Here is a 13,210-nt window from a genome sequence, read left to right on the forward strand (position 1 = left end):
AATGTTTCGTTTCACACTGAAGTGTTTGAATTACTGAATTTGATTCATAAATTCACATTTTTCTTCGGATTTTAGTCTATTTTTTAAAGAAATAATGTGATTTTCGCACATTTCTAGGACTTCTGAAGAGTATTTACATATAAATCACACTGACAAGGCAACTAAGTAAAACACTGTAGAAAGCGCAAAAAAAAAAACTGTGAGACATACAGTTGTAAAGGGGAATATGCTCTTCTATGGCGGAATCCGAATTTTACAAGTTAATGAGCTGTTATGTCTATACATTATTACTGTGAGATATCTAACTATGGTATATCATCTAGGCCAATATCATATGCCTGCAATATTGTGTAACTTTATAGTACCCTGAGTTGTCTGATAGGTGTCCCTTGCTTTGTATGTTAGTCTACTAATAAACTTCTTATTGAATGGATGTGTTCCTTATTTCAATACACACCATGAGCCTACTGTTGTGCATATTTTGACTCGAAATTTCACCCTAGAAAGCTTGAACATACAGTGTCATGTAGATGTAGAGTAGATATATTGTGCGGAAGGTTGGAATTTTAGTGACACCACTAACTTTATTGCATATAGCGCCATCTGTAAACACAAAAGTTAGAAATTTTTGAAAAGAACTTTTCTTTGTTAGCTAATAAATTGCTTTTTCGAAAGTAAACTTAACAAAAACCACCAAACAGTCAAAAGGCTGTGCGAGGTATGATCTGGAATTTGGTTTTGGCGTTGGCAGACAAAGAATCCACACCCATGTTAAGAATGCTGCTTCTAAGTATTAAACGGTGTCTGTGATTCTCAAGACTACCGCAAGATTCGAAAAAATTGTAATGAAGTGGAAACTTTGTCGTCAGTAGGCCTACAGAAATTTCCTTTAGATCTAGCTTTGTTAGGAGTTTGAAATGCCCTTTATAAGAGCGAGAGTAGTCATTTATAAACTTGTGAAACTCTTGGTTCAAAATTCTTTGGGAGGAGGTCCATGCCATGAGAATTGAAATAGATTCACCCCAGACACAAAATGTTGATGTGTTTTTTTTAATTCAGGGTGCTATAAAGAGCTGATATTGTGTTTTTAACCAGAAGAAACAATCATTTTTAAAACAAAATTTAGAAGGTGGGTTGTCATATCAACCATTTCTAGAACCAAGATGACATCCCCACCTAAACAATGTCAGTTTATAAAACAAGAGGTATGTAATTCAGAAATAATTAAGAATGGGCACCCCTCGAACTGGGGTGGGGGTGGGGAAATGGGCCACTGTCCCATTTATTTTTCTGTTGGTAGCTATTGAACCCTTTGAACTCTGAATGTAAATGAAATAAAACATCATATACCTTGAACTTCAAGTAATAAAAGTAAAGTGTATGACGTTAACGTTGTATGACGTTACTTAGTAACGACTGGTATACCGGCTATTCGGGTATATATATTGTGTTATGTAATATTATATATTATATATATAGCTAGGGTTGAAAAGGTTAAAATTAACTGAGCAATATTTATTTTAAAGTCGTTCATTAGACATAAAACATAATTCCCCTTTTCTTCTCCTTTTATCTTTCTCCTATCATGAACGCATGATATTTTTTTGGTTTGGAATTATTTTTCAATTATGATATTTCAGGAGGTGGCCAGAGGTAATTGGATTTCATTGAACAAAATACATTATTCAGATCCCACAGGCAAAGAGAGGTAAGTCTACTTTCACTTTCTTTAGTTTCTTGGATGAAAAAAATGTTTGGGAGTTACTTCTGAAAACATTTGAGGATAGTTTGAAGTGGAACCAATAAATTCAATTTGGACATATCTGATTGTCTGACTTGACTCTTAAGTCATGCTATCTGTCCTGATGAGGATTGTATATCTGAAACACATGTCAGCAGAATGATATGAGCTCTAGTCAATTAAAGGTTGTAGGTTAGCACTAAAAAAATGTCACAGAAGCAATGGTGCAGGACTCATTTTAGATTTTTTGAATTTTTGTTTAGAGTTCTAACTACTTCTATTTCTAGAGTCTGGGAAGCAGTATACAGAACCACAAAACAATCCAACAGTGCTGATGGTAGGCCAGTGTTTTAGTCCTTGATTAAATTTTAAAGCATATCACAGATTTAGAACTTTCAATAGTTGGGATGTCATTCAACAAACTTGAGTCCAAAACTTTTACATGTTTTCTGGAACCCCTGAATCCACTCTTATTTTGGCAATTTCATCAGAACATATTTCAATTTCACCAATTGAGTATCTATGGCTTCAGCATTACTTCATGAATATTTTCCGAATCTTTTACAGCCGTGGTTGTATTACCAGTGTTACGGAGAAATCTCAAATTTGATTGTGTAATCCTAGTCAAACAGTACAGACCTCCCATGAAAAATTATACCATAGAATTTCCTGCAGGTATGCTTACAGAGTTATTTTTAGTTTCCTGTGGGCCTGTGTGCTGCCGGCTGTTCAGTTCCCTGTGTGCTACAGGCTGTTCAGTTCCCTGTGTGCTACAGGCTGTTCAGTGCCCTGTGTGCTGCAGGCTGTTCAGTGCCCTGTGTGCTGCAGGCTGTTCAGTTCCCTGTGTACTGTGGGCTGTTCTGTTCCCTGTGTTTTATAGCCTGCTCAGTTCCCTGTGTGCTGCCGGGTGTTCAGTTCCCTGTTTGCTGCAGGCTGTTCTGTTCCCTGTGTACTAAAAGGCTGATCGATAAGGAATTTTCATTGACAAATATTCCATTAAAGGTTTGATTGATAAAGGAGAGACGCCTGATAAATGTGCTGTACGAGAATTAAAAGAAGAAACAGGGTTTATGGGAATTTGTAAGCATATATCACCAAGTAAGCACTATTTTTTTACTCTAAAATCCATGAAATTTCTCACTCCTTGTCATTGAGTTGGCTCACTTTACCCATGTACTTTAGACACCTTTCAAAACCAGCTGTGCTGATGAGGTTTTCATATCCAAGACACAATGGTTGAATTGAACTTGGATTGTGTAAACATGGTTGGTTGGTAGATGACAAGTTAACGTTTGCTCCCAGTGGATGCTGATATGGCAATTGAGCCCTGTAGTTTGGTTGGTAGATGACAAATTAACGAACGCTTCCAACAGATGCTGATATCGCAAACTAGGTAGTTGTTGGTAGTCGTAGTAGTTGGTAGTTGGATTGGTTCAAATTGGATGATTCTGTGTTGTTGGTTTGGTTGTTGATACTATTTAAAAAGATGCACTAGAAATGGCTTGAATAGAATTTTGATTTTGACTAGTCCAGAGCAATTTGTCATTCTAAAAGTCTATGGTATTTACATTTTGGAAGAGTCTTGTTTTCACAATTTTACCATTAAAATATCTCACCACTATCAGTATCAAAGTTTGTTTCTGTTTTTTTCAGTCACATGTTTAGATCCAGGAGTAGGAAATACATCTGTTTCTATGGTAACTGTAGAGGTAAGGCTGTAATTTACTTTGATTTATATTTGGTTGTTTATGAGCACCAACATCTTTGATATACACTCTTAGAAGGCTTGTCCAATATGCCTGTATTTTTCTATTTCAGATTGATGGTGACACTAAAGAAAATATTGAACATAAAACAAATTTAGGTATTTCATCTCTGATAGTTCTTTTTTTATCAAATACTTCAGATTTTGTTGTAGTTTTTTTAGAATACATTGCTTACCTTTAAATAAATAGTTGTAACTTGTAAGTTAAAAAGCGATTGACAATTGGAAATGAATAGACAAATGGCTCAATTTCCCTCATTGCAGACTTCATGGTAGTGCTAATTTTTTCTCAGAATAAAAACCTCCATTTCATTTCTTGATATTTTAATTTAAATTTGTTTGTTTTTCAGATGACGGGGGTTAGTGAGTTTTTATTTTTTTTGGATTTTAAAATTGATGGACGAAATGCATCAAGGACATAATTATTTTTTATATACCTTCATCAATTAATTTCTTATATTCCCTTGTTCATATACATTTGAAATCTTGCTATAAGAATAAGTAATCATGTATACTAATCTTCTGTATATTAGAATCTGCTTTGATAATAATTTTTCCTGATTTTTTTTTTAAGAATTTATAGAAGTTTTAATTGTTCCTTTAAATCAACTTTTAGTCAAATTAAACGGTATGATTATATTTCTAAATCTAATTAAATAATACTAGGCCATACAAAAAAAATAGTCCGTTTTGATTACAGGCCTTTTTTTTCAAAAATCGGGGCCAGAGGGCGAATTTTTTATTATTATTTATAAGAGCATTTTTAGATTTTCAATTGGAATAAATCAGAGCAAGAGAAAGCATTTATTATATATTACCACAAATTTAATGTACATTTAATATTAAAGCAACAATCAGGCATTTTTGGGCCTGTAAAACAGACTATTTATTTTGTATGGCCTTAAGTATAATTCACCAGAATAAATTTTGTAATCACAGAAATGGATAGACTTAATTCTGAAATTCAATTTTAATACAGCTGTCTCTAAATCCTGGGCCACACTAGATGCTTCATTACAAATGAACCATAGGATTCTTTCAATAATAGGCCAAACAACAGATATAAATATATATGTTTTTTTTGCAGTCAAAGTTTTTGTTATAGATATGTGATTAATATTGATAAAACACATTCCCATATTTTCTTTTCAGAACTGAGTGAAAGTGGGTTATCTATAGATTCTAGAGTGTACACATATGCTATAGCTCAAGAACAGGCTAAGCACATAAAACCTGTGAATCCAGACCAAGAACAAATAGAGCCCTCCATTTCTACTGAATATCTTAAATAGTGTCTCTTATTGAATATTCATTACAAAACTCATTGAACAGGAGTAAGAAAGCAACCACTTGGAATATATAATCTCTAGTACACTAATAATCCTAACCAATTAAACGAAATCTGCATAGTCGTAAGGTACCCATGGAGTGCCTGAGAACCTCTCCCCTAAGAAAATCTGTGAAAAATAGAAATGCTTTGGTGCATTCAGACATCTTATGGGACTAAAACGTAAAACAAAAACTTCATATTCTTAAAAAAGATCAATTTTCTCCATTTTCAATCTTGCAAGTCTACTAAAACTAAGTGTTTTATGACGTCATCTCCGCAAAGGTCTTATGTGATACAAGCAAATTTGGCGGGGATGACGTCTACAATGAATAATTTTCCTATGCTTATCAAGGGAGACAATTTTTGATATAATAATAATGAAAGAATATATTATATAATGTAATAATGATTTAACTGTACAAGTTTTTAGTCTACAATTTCAATAAATGAAACATAAATAATATTTCTGCAAGTCCATGCTCAATTTGAACCATAAACAGAATTAGTCTACTTTATTAGTAGGTAGTTTACGTAGTAATCAACACAATATAAGTCATGCTTGTATAGTTTCAATTACTATATATTCTACCTCAAAAATAAAGTGGACTACTCCAGTTTAAGTTTCCAATTGGACTCAGACATGCATAACTTTCTTGTCTCGACTATACTTCAGTTAGTTATGAAGAAACAATGTGTGTAAATGATGCAAGATGAAGTATACTGATTTTATAATGTAATAACTAACAATATCAAAGTAAATAAATGATATTACATTTTATATAGAGTTATATTATTGAGTTATTGGCAGTGATATTTGGCATGGAATAATAAGCCTCCTTTTAGAAATATCGTGCAAATCTTTCTTGTTTAACCAGTCTTTTAAGCTTTCTTGCATACAAGTCAAGCTCAATTTGCAAAGTCTGACTTCTAAGCTTTGCGGAATTCTTAAGGAATTGCTGTTGTGTACATACAAGCTTTGTTAGAAACGGTATTACAGTTTTTCAGACATTTTCCATTCAGTGTGTCTCACTTTCAAAGTTCGATATCCTACTATTTCGCACCATGCTTGATTTTACATCTCCACCAAAAACATTAGAAAAATAAATCCACATGTGGCACTGTCTGGCTGATTAGCCTTGCCTTATGTTTCATTCTAGCACTTTTAGATAATTGCACTTTACAATATCACATATCAATATCTCGTCTGTTTTCATAACTATGGCAACACTGTTGGTCCTAATTGTGGCGATACCTGCACAAGCAAAGCCATTGTTTAATGCTTCAACATTTGAGTCAAGTATTTGACACTGCATTCTTCTGACACTCAGTGTTCAAATGGTTAAAACAATCACAGAAAGTTTACGGAATTCAGAATTGTTTCTTTAATCGTTTGTTCTCCTCACGTAACATTTCAACTTCCTTCACTAAATCTCTATTTAATGATAAATGTTCCATCATTGACATTACCTCTGCCTGAAAAAAAAAAAAATAATGGAGTTTTACATCCTACTTTTCAGCTATGAAGAAATTTTGTCTTGACATCCTCAAAAGCTTTGTCTTTTACTAGAATATAAGATCACTATTACATCTTTGACAAGGTTTAACAACAAGACATGCTGTGTGCAAGACAGGAAATTTTCACAAAGACTAAGCTGAGTGTGATTCAAAAAAGTGTGATATACCCTGAACTCTTAGTAATATAACGCATAAGCATATAGCACAAATGCAATGTGACATCACTTGTACCAACCTGTTGCATCTGAAACTGTCTCAGCATTTCAATATGTAGACTCTGTAGATCACGATGTATTTCTTCTCTTAGTTCTTCTTGAGATTCACGCACCAAGTTTCTAATAAATTCAGTTTGGAATAAACCTGGGTCAGACACAGGCGATGTATGTGGCTTCTGAAATATTGAGAAAAAATAGCATGCAGTCAAATGGCATCCCTTTCAGAGAATCCACATGGTCAATAATCTTTATTTGGTATACTAGGCGATAGCGTTTGAAAGCTGTCACCAGACTCACTTTCGAAGGCACCGGCCATGCTTGATTTTTCCTACATTGAGAAGAATTCGAACCTACAGCACCTAATCGCCTAGCAGACGACAATCGCTACCGACTATGCTATTTCACAGCACCAAATTGTGAAGCAGAATGTTCAATGTTAAACAAATTACAAGGAAAAACCAACCTGTGGTGAAGATTTAGATTCCTGCCAAGCTTCGCGAATTTCTTGACGTAAATCTTGTCGACAATCGTTTATCTGTTGGTTACTAGGCGACGCAGCTACGAACGATTGGTCTGTAAACATGACCTTTTTACCCCCCGTCGTGCTGGCTGCATGACTGTTTGGACTAGTATTGAGACTGACATGGGGCTGTGCTGTATTGTTTGTTTCATGTACATGTATCTGAGGCAGACTCGGAGATGCACTTACACCCCTTTGTTGTATCATGCCTAAAATATATGAAATGAAATCAAGTTTTACATCCTACTTTTTAACCAGGGCTGCTAAATTATTCTTTTTTGCCGGTCATGTCTGATTGGAGCTCCAAAATGACAAACTGCCATTTTGATCCCTCTGCGTGGAATCTCGCCCCTGACAGTTTGGTCACTCTTGTCTCTGTTTTAACCCCAGTTCCTGGCACCACCACTGCCTACCGTATGAATCAACAAGAGAAACGTACCATTGTAAGAGGTAATGCTAGGATCAGAATGGTAGGACTGAACAGAATAATTACTACTACCATTGACTGGAGAGATCACTGCTGAACTGGCACCCTGTAAAATATCAATCATCATACAATAACTGTATATTTTTACTGTTAAAAAGGTTATTTTTCAGCCTGTACCCTTACAGAGGGGCCCGGACTAAGGACTTCAAGGGACAGATTCGCATTTTCAACAGTTGATATGGGTCTTGAATGTAAGAATATAGACCTCAGAATTTCAAGTAAGCATGTCTCTGTCACCATAATTAACGTACATTGCCGTCCTAACCAAAATCAACAAGTTGGCATAATGCAGACACCATGTAAGGGTTAGACTAATCAACAAGACGTACCTGATAACTATTATTAACCAATGGACTGTTACCAAGGCTGTATTTTCCTGGTAGGCTACTAGTAGTACCGTTACCTTGTAAAGGGGAGAAAACTCCAAATGCTCCAGCACCTACAAATAATTCTTAAGAGTCATTGGTTGGTCAATCACTAAAATCAATTTTAAATTATCATCCAATCAGATTACTGTGTTATTAAATTTGGATTTTGGTTAGGTTTTTGAGAAAAAGGTCCCAGGACCAATAAATTATGATTACATTGTACACAAACTTTAAAATAGATATTCACTTTGAAAATAAACCTTGATAATTCTGGGCTATTTCAAGAAAAGAATACAATAATGACTAAGTCATTTAACCTACCAGCAGAATTGGTAGAGTTTTGAAACAGAGAGTCATCATTAAAAGAGGTTGAACCCTGGACACCTGAAAAATATCAAATTAAAGAGGTTGTCAAGAGGTTTTCTCAACTTTTTATGATGTCACTATTACAAAAGCTGCTAATAATATCTAAGCTAGAGATAAGCTTTGAGATAGTGATGTCATAACATGCTGTTTAGTGAATTTACAAGTATCACAGATGTCTGACTGAAAATTGTAATAGTATTAATTCAGCTCCATGTAACAAGAGTTTTCATCTGTTTAGTGAATCAGAGATGTCTGACTGAAAATTGTAATAGTATTAATTCCAGTTTTCATCTCTTGCTGCCGACACATGTTTAAGAAACCAAATCCTCATCAGGACAACAAGTGTTGGAAACAGAAGTTTACTTTCCAACAAGATTAATACCAAGTTTTACACATCATTCCATGTTAATGGCACTATCAGGCAAGGTTCCATGCATCTATCTAGGTAAATGGCACTATATCAGAAACCTACCCATGTTTTCTCTGATAGGTGAAAACACGTCTTCTGTATTAACAGCATTCTGTTTAATCTGAGTTTTATCTTTAACTATTTGAAGTGCTTGATTCGATATATCTAAAAAAATAGATTGAAATTGCCAAATACTAAGGGTCTAACAGTCAATAGAAATACTTATTATTTTATATACAGTATAATTGGGAATATAATGCATACCTTGTAAAAGTTACAGATATAAATGAATTAAAAGGAGTTTCATTTTTCTCACTTTTCTGCAGCTCACAGAACTAATGAAGGTATGCAGTGAGGAATGAGGGAAATTTGGTGTGATTAGAGATGCACAGCGTTAGAGGGACGTTTTGTAGTTTGAACAGTTGAAAAGTTGTTAAATCCTCAATATTCAAAGAGCCAAGCATGGGCAACACAATATACAGTTAGCTCTGAAATGAAATTTCCTACTTACTAGGATCAGCTGGAGGATTATCTGGTTTCATTTTCTGTGTTTCTGGTGGACGTTTTTTATTGGCAGCAGATTTTCCACTATCACTGGCTGCAGACTGTAAAAAAAAAAATTGTACAGTGTTATATTGGAGACATTAGTTACCACAGCCATTACTGGCTTATTTATCAAACTTTCTTAGCAATGTTGCTTAAAATGGATTGTCAAGATGTTTCCTAAACTTTTTATGTTTTAGGAGACACTGATAGTATCAATTTGCATAATTCTACTTTTCAATCAGACGTCTGTGATTCTTGCAATGCATTAGTAACATTAGAAAATGCTAAATTTTAGTGGAATTGCAAAACCACAGATGTACCGAAATCATTACCATTCCTTAAAGCATAAAAATGGCTAACTTACCTTAGGATGAAATGAAAGAGTTGAAATGGGACCAGAATGAGCCATGAACATTTGAACTGGATTAGGACCTTGTCTGATATCATAGACTAGTATTTTACCTCTAGTTGTACCAACTGCTAACGTACCTCCATCTGCCATTACATCAATACACGATAATGGACTCTCTGCCATTAATACACGTAAATTTCTACAAGGGAGAGAATCATTTTGATAGGTCAAGGACATTCTAGGCTCGGTTGGTCATGTTGAGATCCTACAGCTAGACATGGAAAATATTAAGGCTAGCGTCATTATCCTTGTAAAATTTGTAAGATCAAGGAAATTCTAGATTAATCGTAGTTTCCTCAGCTACAGGCTGAGATTTAAAAAATGTAGGCATTCAAAAAGTGTTCACTGTAGTTGTTTTGATAAAAATTTCCTCATTTCACACTGCAAGGCATGATGTATCTTCATTTTAGCCAAGTAAATTGTTGTTTAATGTATAAGAAAACATCCCTGGATGTGCATGATAATTATATGATGAAAATTGATGTTAAATTATTACAGATTTTCCACTGATAAGTGTATGCTGTTGACAAAAAATTTACTCTCTATCATCATTATTCTATAAGAAACAGAAGTTGGACAGTGAACTGTTCTTTTCTTTTTTATAAAGGAGGGCCTATATAAAAATTAATAAACTTCACAATATACTATACAAAGCCTACCCTTTTCCCTGTACATCATAGAGAGCTATTCGTTTATCTAGCCCAACACTTAACAATAACATTTCATTAATAGGAGAGAATGCCAGGCCTGTAGCAGGTGCTTTATGGACATCTTTAAAGGCATGTTTTAATTGACGTGTATTAGCATCCCATAAATTAACAGCTCCATCATCTGAGGCTGCAGCAAACAAGGCTTTATGAAAGAAATGGTACTGTAATTGCTTTATGGCCTGAAATTGAAAATTATTATCATTGCTATGTAATCAGTTGACATAGGTAACAGAATGCAATCCAAAGCTTCGATATAATCTGTAAATTCCAACTGGTTTTTCTTTAGTCATTGAAAGTTGGCCTTAACACCAAGTTAATCTTAGCACCAAGTTGACCTTAACACCAAGTTGGCCTTAGCATCAAGTTAGTCTTAGCACCAAGTTGATCTCAGCACCAAGTTGGCCATAGCACCAAGTTGGTCTCAGCACCAAGTTGGTCTTAGCACCAAGTTGACCTTAGCACTAAGTTGACCTTGGCACCAAGTTGGTCTTAATCTGGAGCACATACTAAGTTCTCTCTTAAGACAAATTTAGACCGTCTCTCAGGTCTGTGTCACTCTCAAATTTCTCAGTCTGTGGAATCCAACTGTTCATATAATTACGAATTCACCCTGCAAAAGTTCATTACAGTTACAGAAGATCAATCTACCAACCTGTACTTTAGGGGCCTTTAAAGGAGCACCAGATTGTCCGGTTATTAAATTATGTAGAATTATCTCCCCTGACTTAGAACCAGAAGCAATGTAAGCATCATTCCAGTTGAAGGCTACACTTGTTACTGCTGATTTATGTTCCTGAAATTCAGAGAGTAAATTGCTATTTTACTATGATTAGGCTTTCAGTTCCAAAAATCCTTTCTACCAGCTGGTCCTTGGCCAAACCTTTCATGGATTATCTGTATCCTTCGATTATCTGAGCCTTCAATTCCATGTGTGTCTAGAATCATCTGCGTTTGAATGTTGAAATGACGACTCGTCAATTTAAGATACTCTGTGATATATAGAAAAGACATCTATAGAAATAGTGAGTAAAATTCCTAGTTTGAAGAATTTTTAAAGGAATTATGTGATTTTTGTACATTTCTAGTACGTCTGAAGACTATTTACATATATTCAAGACTAAAATCTCCTCAAAATGGCACTCCTGTTCCTTTAAGATTATCATACAGTGTGCAATGAGAAAAATATCTACGAACCTTAAATGATTTTTTCATTTTCTTAGTTTTAAGGTCCCAAACATTAACAAGACAGCTCGTTCCACCGTATAAAATATATCGGGAGTTGGAGTTGAAATCTACACACAGATTTCCTTTCTGAAATTTAAAATTATTATCAATATTTCTACAATGTTGATGTTTCTCTTATTATCAATGTGCCTTAATCATTCTGCAATTCCCAGAAGTTTCTGTATAGCTGAATCTGTTTTGGTAATGAATGGTAGATTACGTTGTGTCTTCTTAGGAAAGACGCTTTACTTCTGGCATTGCCTAAGATTGTTTTCAAATCAACCCATAATTCTTATGTAGACTAAAAAAAACGTTTCTCAGAAAGGAAAAGTGCTACGAAGAGCTGAAGTTAGTTTGAAATAAAGTCAGTTTTATTAGATAAGAAAATCTCAGATTACTAAACCATAAACTATACCTCTACGTTTATTTCATACGTTGGAAAACTGGTATTTTTTAACTGTGTAACTGCTATCTTGTCATCATTTTCTGAACAACTTGTTAAAAATGTTCCTGAAAAATCACAAGCCACATGACATGTTCATTGCTTTGAATTTGGAGAATAAAGTAAACAAAATTGTTAAATACATTAATTAATTAAACTTGGAAGATAAGGGCTTTGGATTCAGAATGGAAGAGCAAAACTACATATTTGTTGATGCTTAAGAGTTGCGAGCAGTAGGACAATCTAAATTCATTCATTTAATCGTGTACAAAGTATGTACACCAATTGAAATCAAATGTCAGACACCCTGAACTCCATTGATATAACTTAAAGCGTATGACAGTAACATTAAATAATGTCACTTGGGTTGAATCATTAGACAATTGCACCCCTTGAACTTACCACAATGGCTCCAACAGACACATGATGTATTCTGATCATGAGGATCAAAAGTTTTTAATAAACCAAAGTTTCGACTGTCCCACACTTTAATATCATCTCCCGCAGATACTAATTTTATATTAGCCATTTTTTATTACTACTATCTTTACTTCAAATTCAATATTCAGTCCATTGAGAGACTGAAAAAATAAAGAGCAAAGAATTATTGGTTATTTGGCTAAGCAGAAATTGACTGGATTGAATAAAAAATAGTGAAATAGGAAAAGAGCCCAAGGCCCAGTTACTCAAATATTTGGCATAATATAAGGGTGGAGTCTTAAATTGTGTCTAAAGATTTATTTGTGCAACCAAACCCTCTAGATCTGTTACTTTCATAAGGCCCATGAACTTTTCTCAAAAATGAAAGGGTAGGTAGGTGTAGGGTATGGAGGACATAGAACATTCATTCTTCTGTCATCTGTCAAAAATGTCATAAAATGAAACTGTATGATTCACTCAGCACTGATTCATCATTAAGTCAGTGTCAGACTTGTGGTCAGCCGAAGTCAAGTAGAAAAGGGGCTCACCAATCAATAAGAGTAAATACGATTAGATAATGGACCTTGATTTCTAATTGATTAGCTTAAAACGTTTATTCTCTCCCGCCAGCTAGAATGAAAATTTGCTCTGACGATCAAGGCGCCATCTACAATTCTTTTCCTGATCGTTAAACATCTATGAATCGAATAAATTTTGTCAATCAAAAGAAGTTGTTTCCG

The 13,210-nt window shown here is 34.4% G+C and overlaps 2 protein-coding genes across 2 annotated transcripts; one reads left to right on the plus strand and one right to left on the minus strand.

The window, feature by feature from the left end:
- Positions 1 to 563: 563 nt before the first annotated feature.
- LOTGIDRAFT_204741 (hypothetical protein) lies at positions 564 to 5,613 on the plus strand. Its single transcript, XM_009066724.1, has 11 exons — positions 564 to 718; positions 1,060 to 1,205; positions 1,641 to 1,708; positions 2,029 to 2,078; positions 2,309 to 2,416; positions 2,744 to 2,839; positions 3,395 to 3,450; positions 3,560 to 3,605; positions 3,857 to 3,865; positions 4,081 to 4,134; positions 4,659 to 5,613. The coding sequence occupies exons 2-11, from the start codon at positions 1,164 to 1,166 to the stop codon at positions 4,796 to 4,798; spliced, it is 669 nt and encodes a 222-aa protein (XP_009064972.1). The 5' UTR covers positions 564 to 718; positions 1,060 to 1,163; the 3' UTR covers positions 4,799 to 5,613.
- On the minus strand, positions 5,593 to 13,116 carry LOTGIDRAFT_236321 (hypothetical protein). Its single transcript, XM_009066725.1, has 15 exons — positions 13,019 to 13,116; positions 12,453 to 12,631; positions 12,024 to 12,118; positions 11,579 to 11,695; positions 11,037 to 11,177; positions 10,334 to 10,563; positions 9,627 to 9,813; positions 9,228 to 9,321; positions 8,780 to 8,881; positions 8,263 to 8,325; positions 7,903 to 8,012; positions 7,526 to 7,619; positions 7,030 to 7,295; positions 6,587 to 6,742; positions 5,593 to 6,309 (listed from the first exon to the last, which is right to left on the minus strand). The coding sequence occupies exons 2-15, from the start codon at positions 12,577 to 12,579 to the stop codon at positions 6,205 to 6,207; spliced, it is 1,887 nt and encodes a 628-aa protein (XP_009064973.1). The 5' UTR covers positions 12,580 to 12,631; positions 13,019 to 13,116; the 3' UTR covers positions 5,593 to 6,204.
- Between the last annotated feature and the right edge of the window lie 94 nt (positions 13,117 to 13,210).

Source organism: Lottia gigantea (assembly GCF_000327385.1).
Source record: "Lottia gigantea unplaced genomic scaffold LOTGIsca_79, whole genome shotgun sequence".
Classification (NCBI taxonomy): Eukaryota; Metazoa; Mollusca; class Gastropoda; family Lottiidae; genus Lottia; species Lottia gigantea.

Coding starts and splice junctions, on each gene's coding strand:
- LOTGIDRAFT_204741 (XM_009066724.1), top strand. CDS start 1,164: ATGACATCCCCACCTAAACAATGTCAGTTTATAAAACAAGAG. Junction 1,206..1,640: donor GTCAGTTTATAAAACAAGAG/GTATGTAATTCA, acceptor ATGATATTTCAG/GAGGTGGCCAGAGGTAATTG. Junction 1,709..2,028: donor GATCCCACAGGCAAAGAGAG/GTAAGTCTACTT, acceptor TTCTATTTCTAG/AGTCTGGGAAGCAGTATACA.
- LOTGIDRAFT_236321 (XM_009066725.1), bottom strand. CDS start 12,579: ATGGCTAATATAAAATTAGTATCTGCGGGAGATGATATTAAAGTGTGG. Junction 12,119..12,452: donor TGTCTGTTGGAGCCATTGTG/GTAAGTTCAAGG, acceptor GTGATTTTTCAG/GAACATTTTTAACAAGTTGT. Junction 6,310..6,586: donor GACAGTTTCAGATGCAACAG/GTTGGTACAAGT, acceptor TTTTTTTTTCAG/GCAGAGGTAATGTCAATGAT.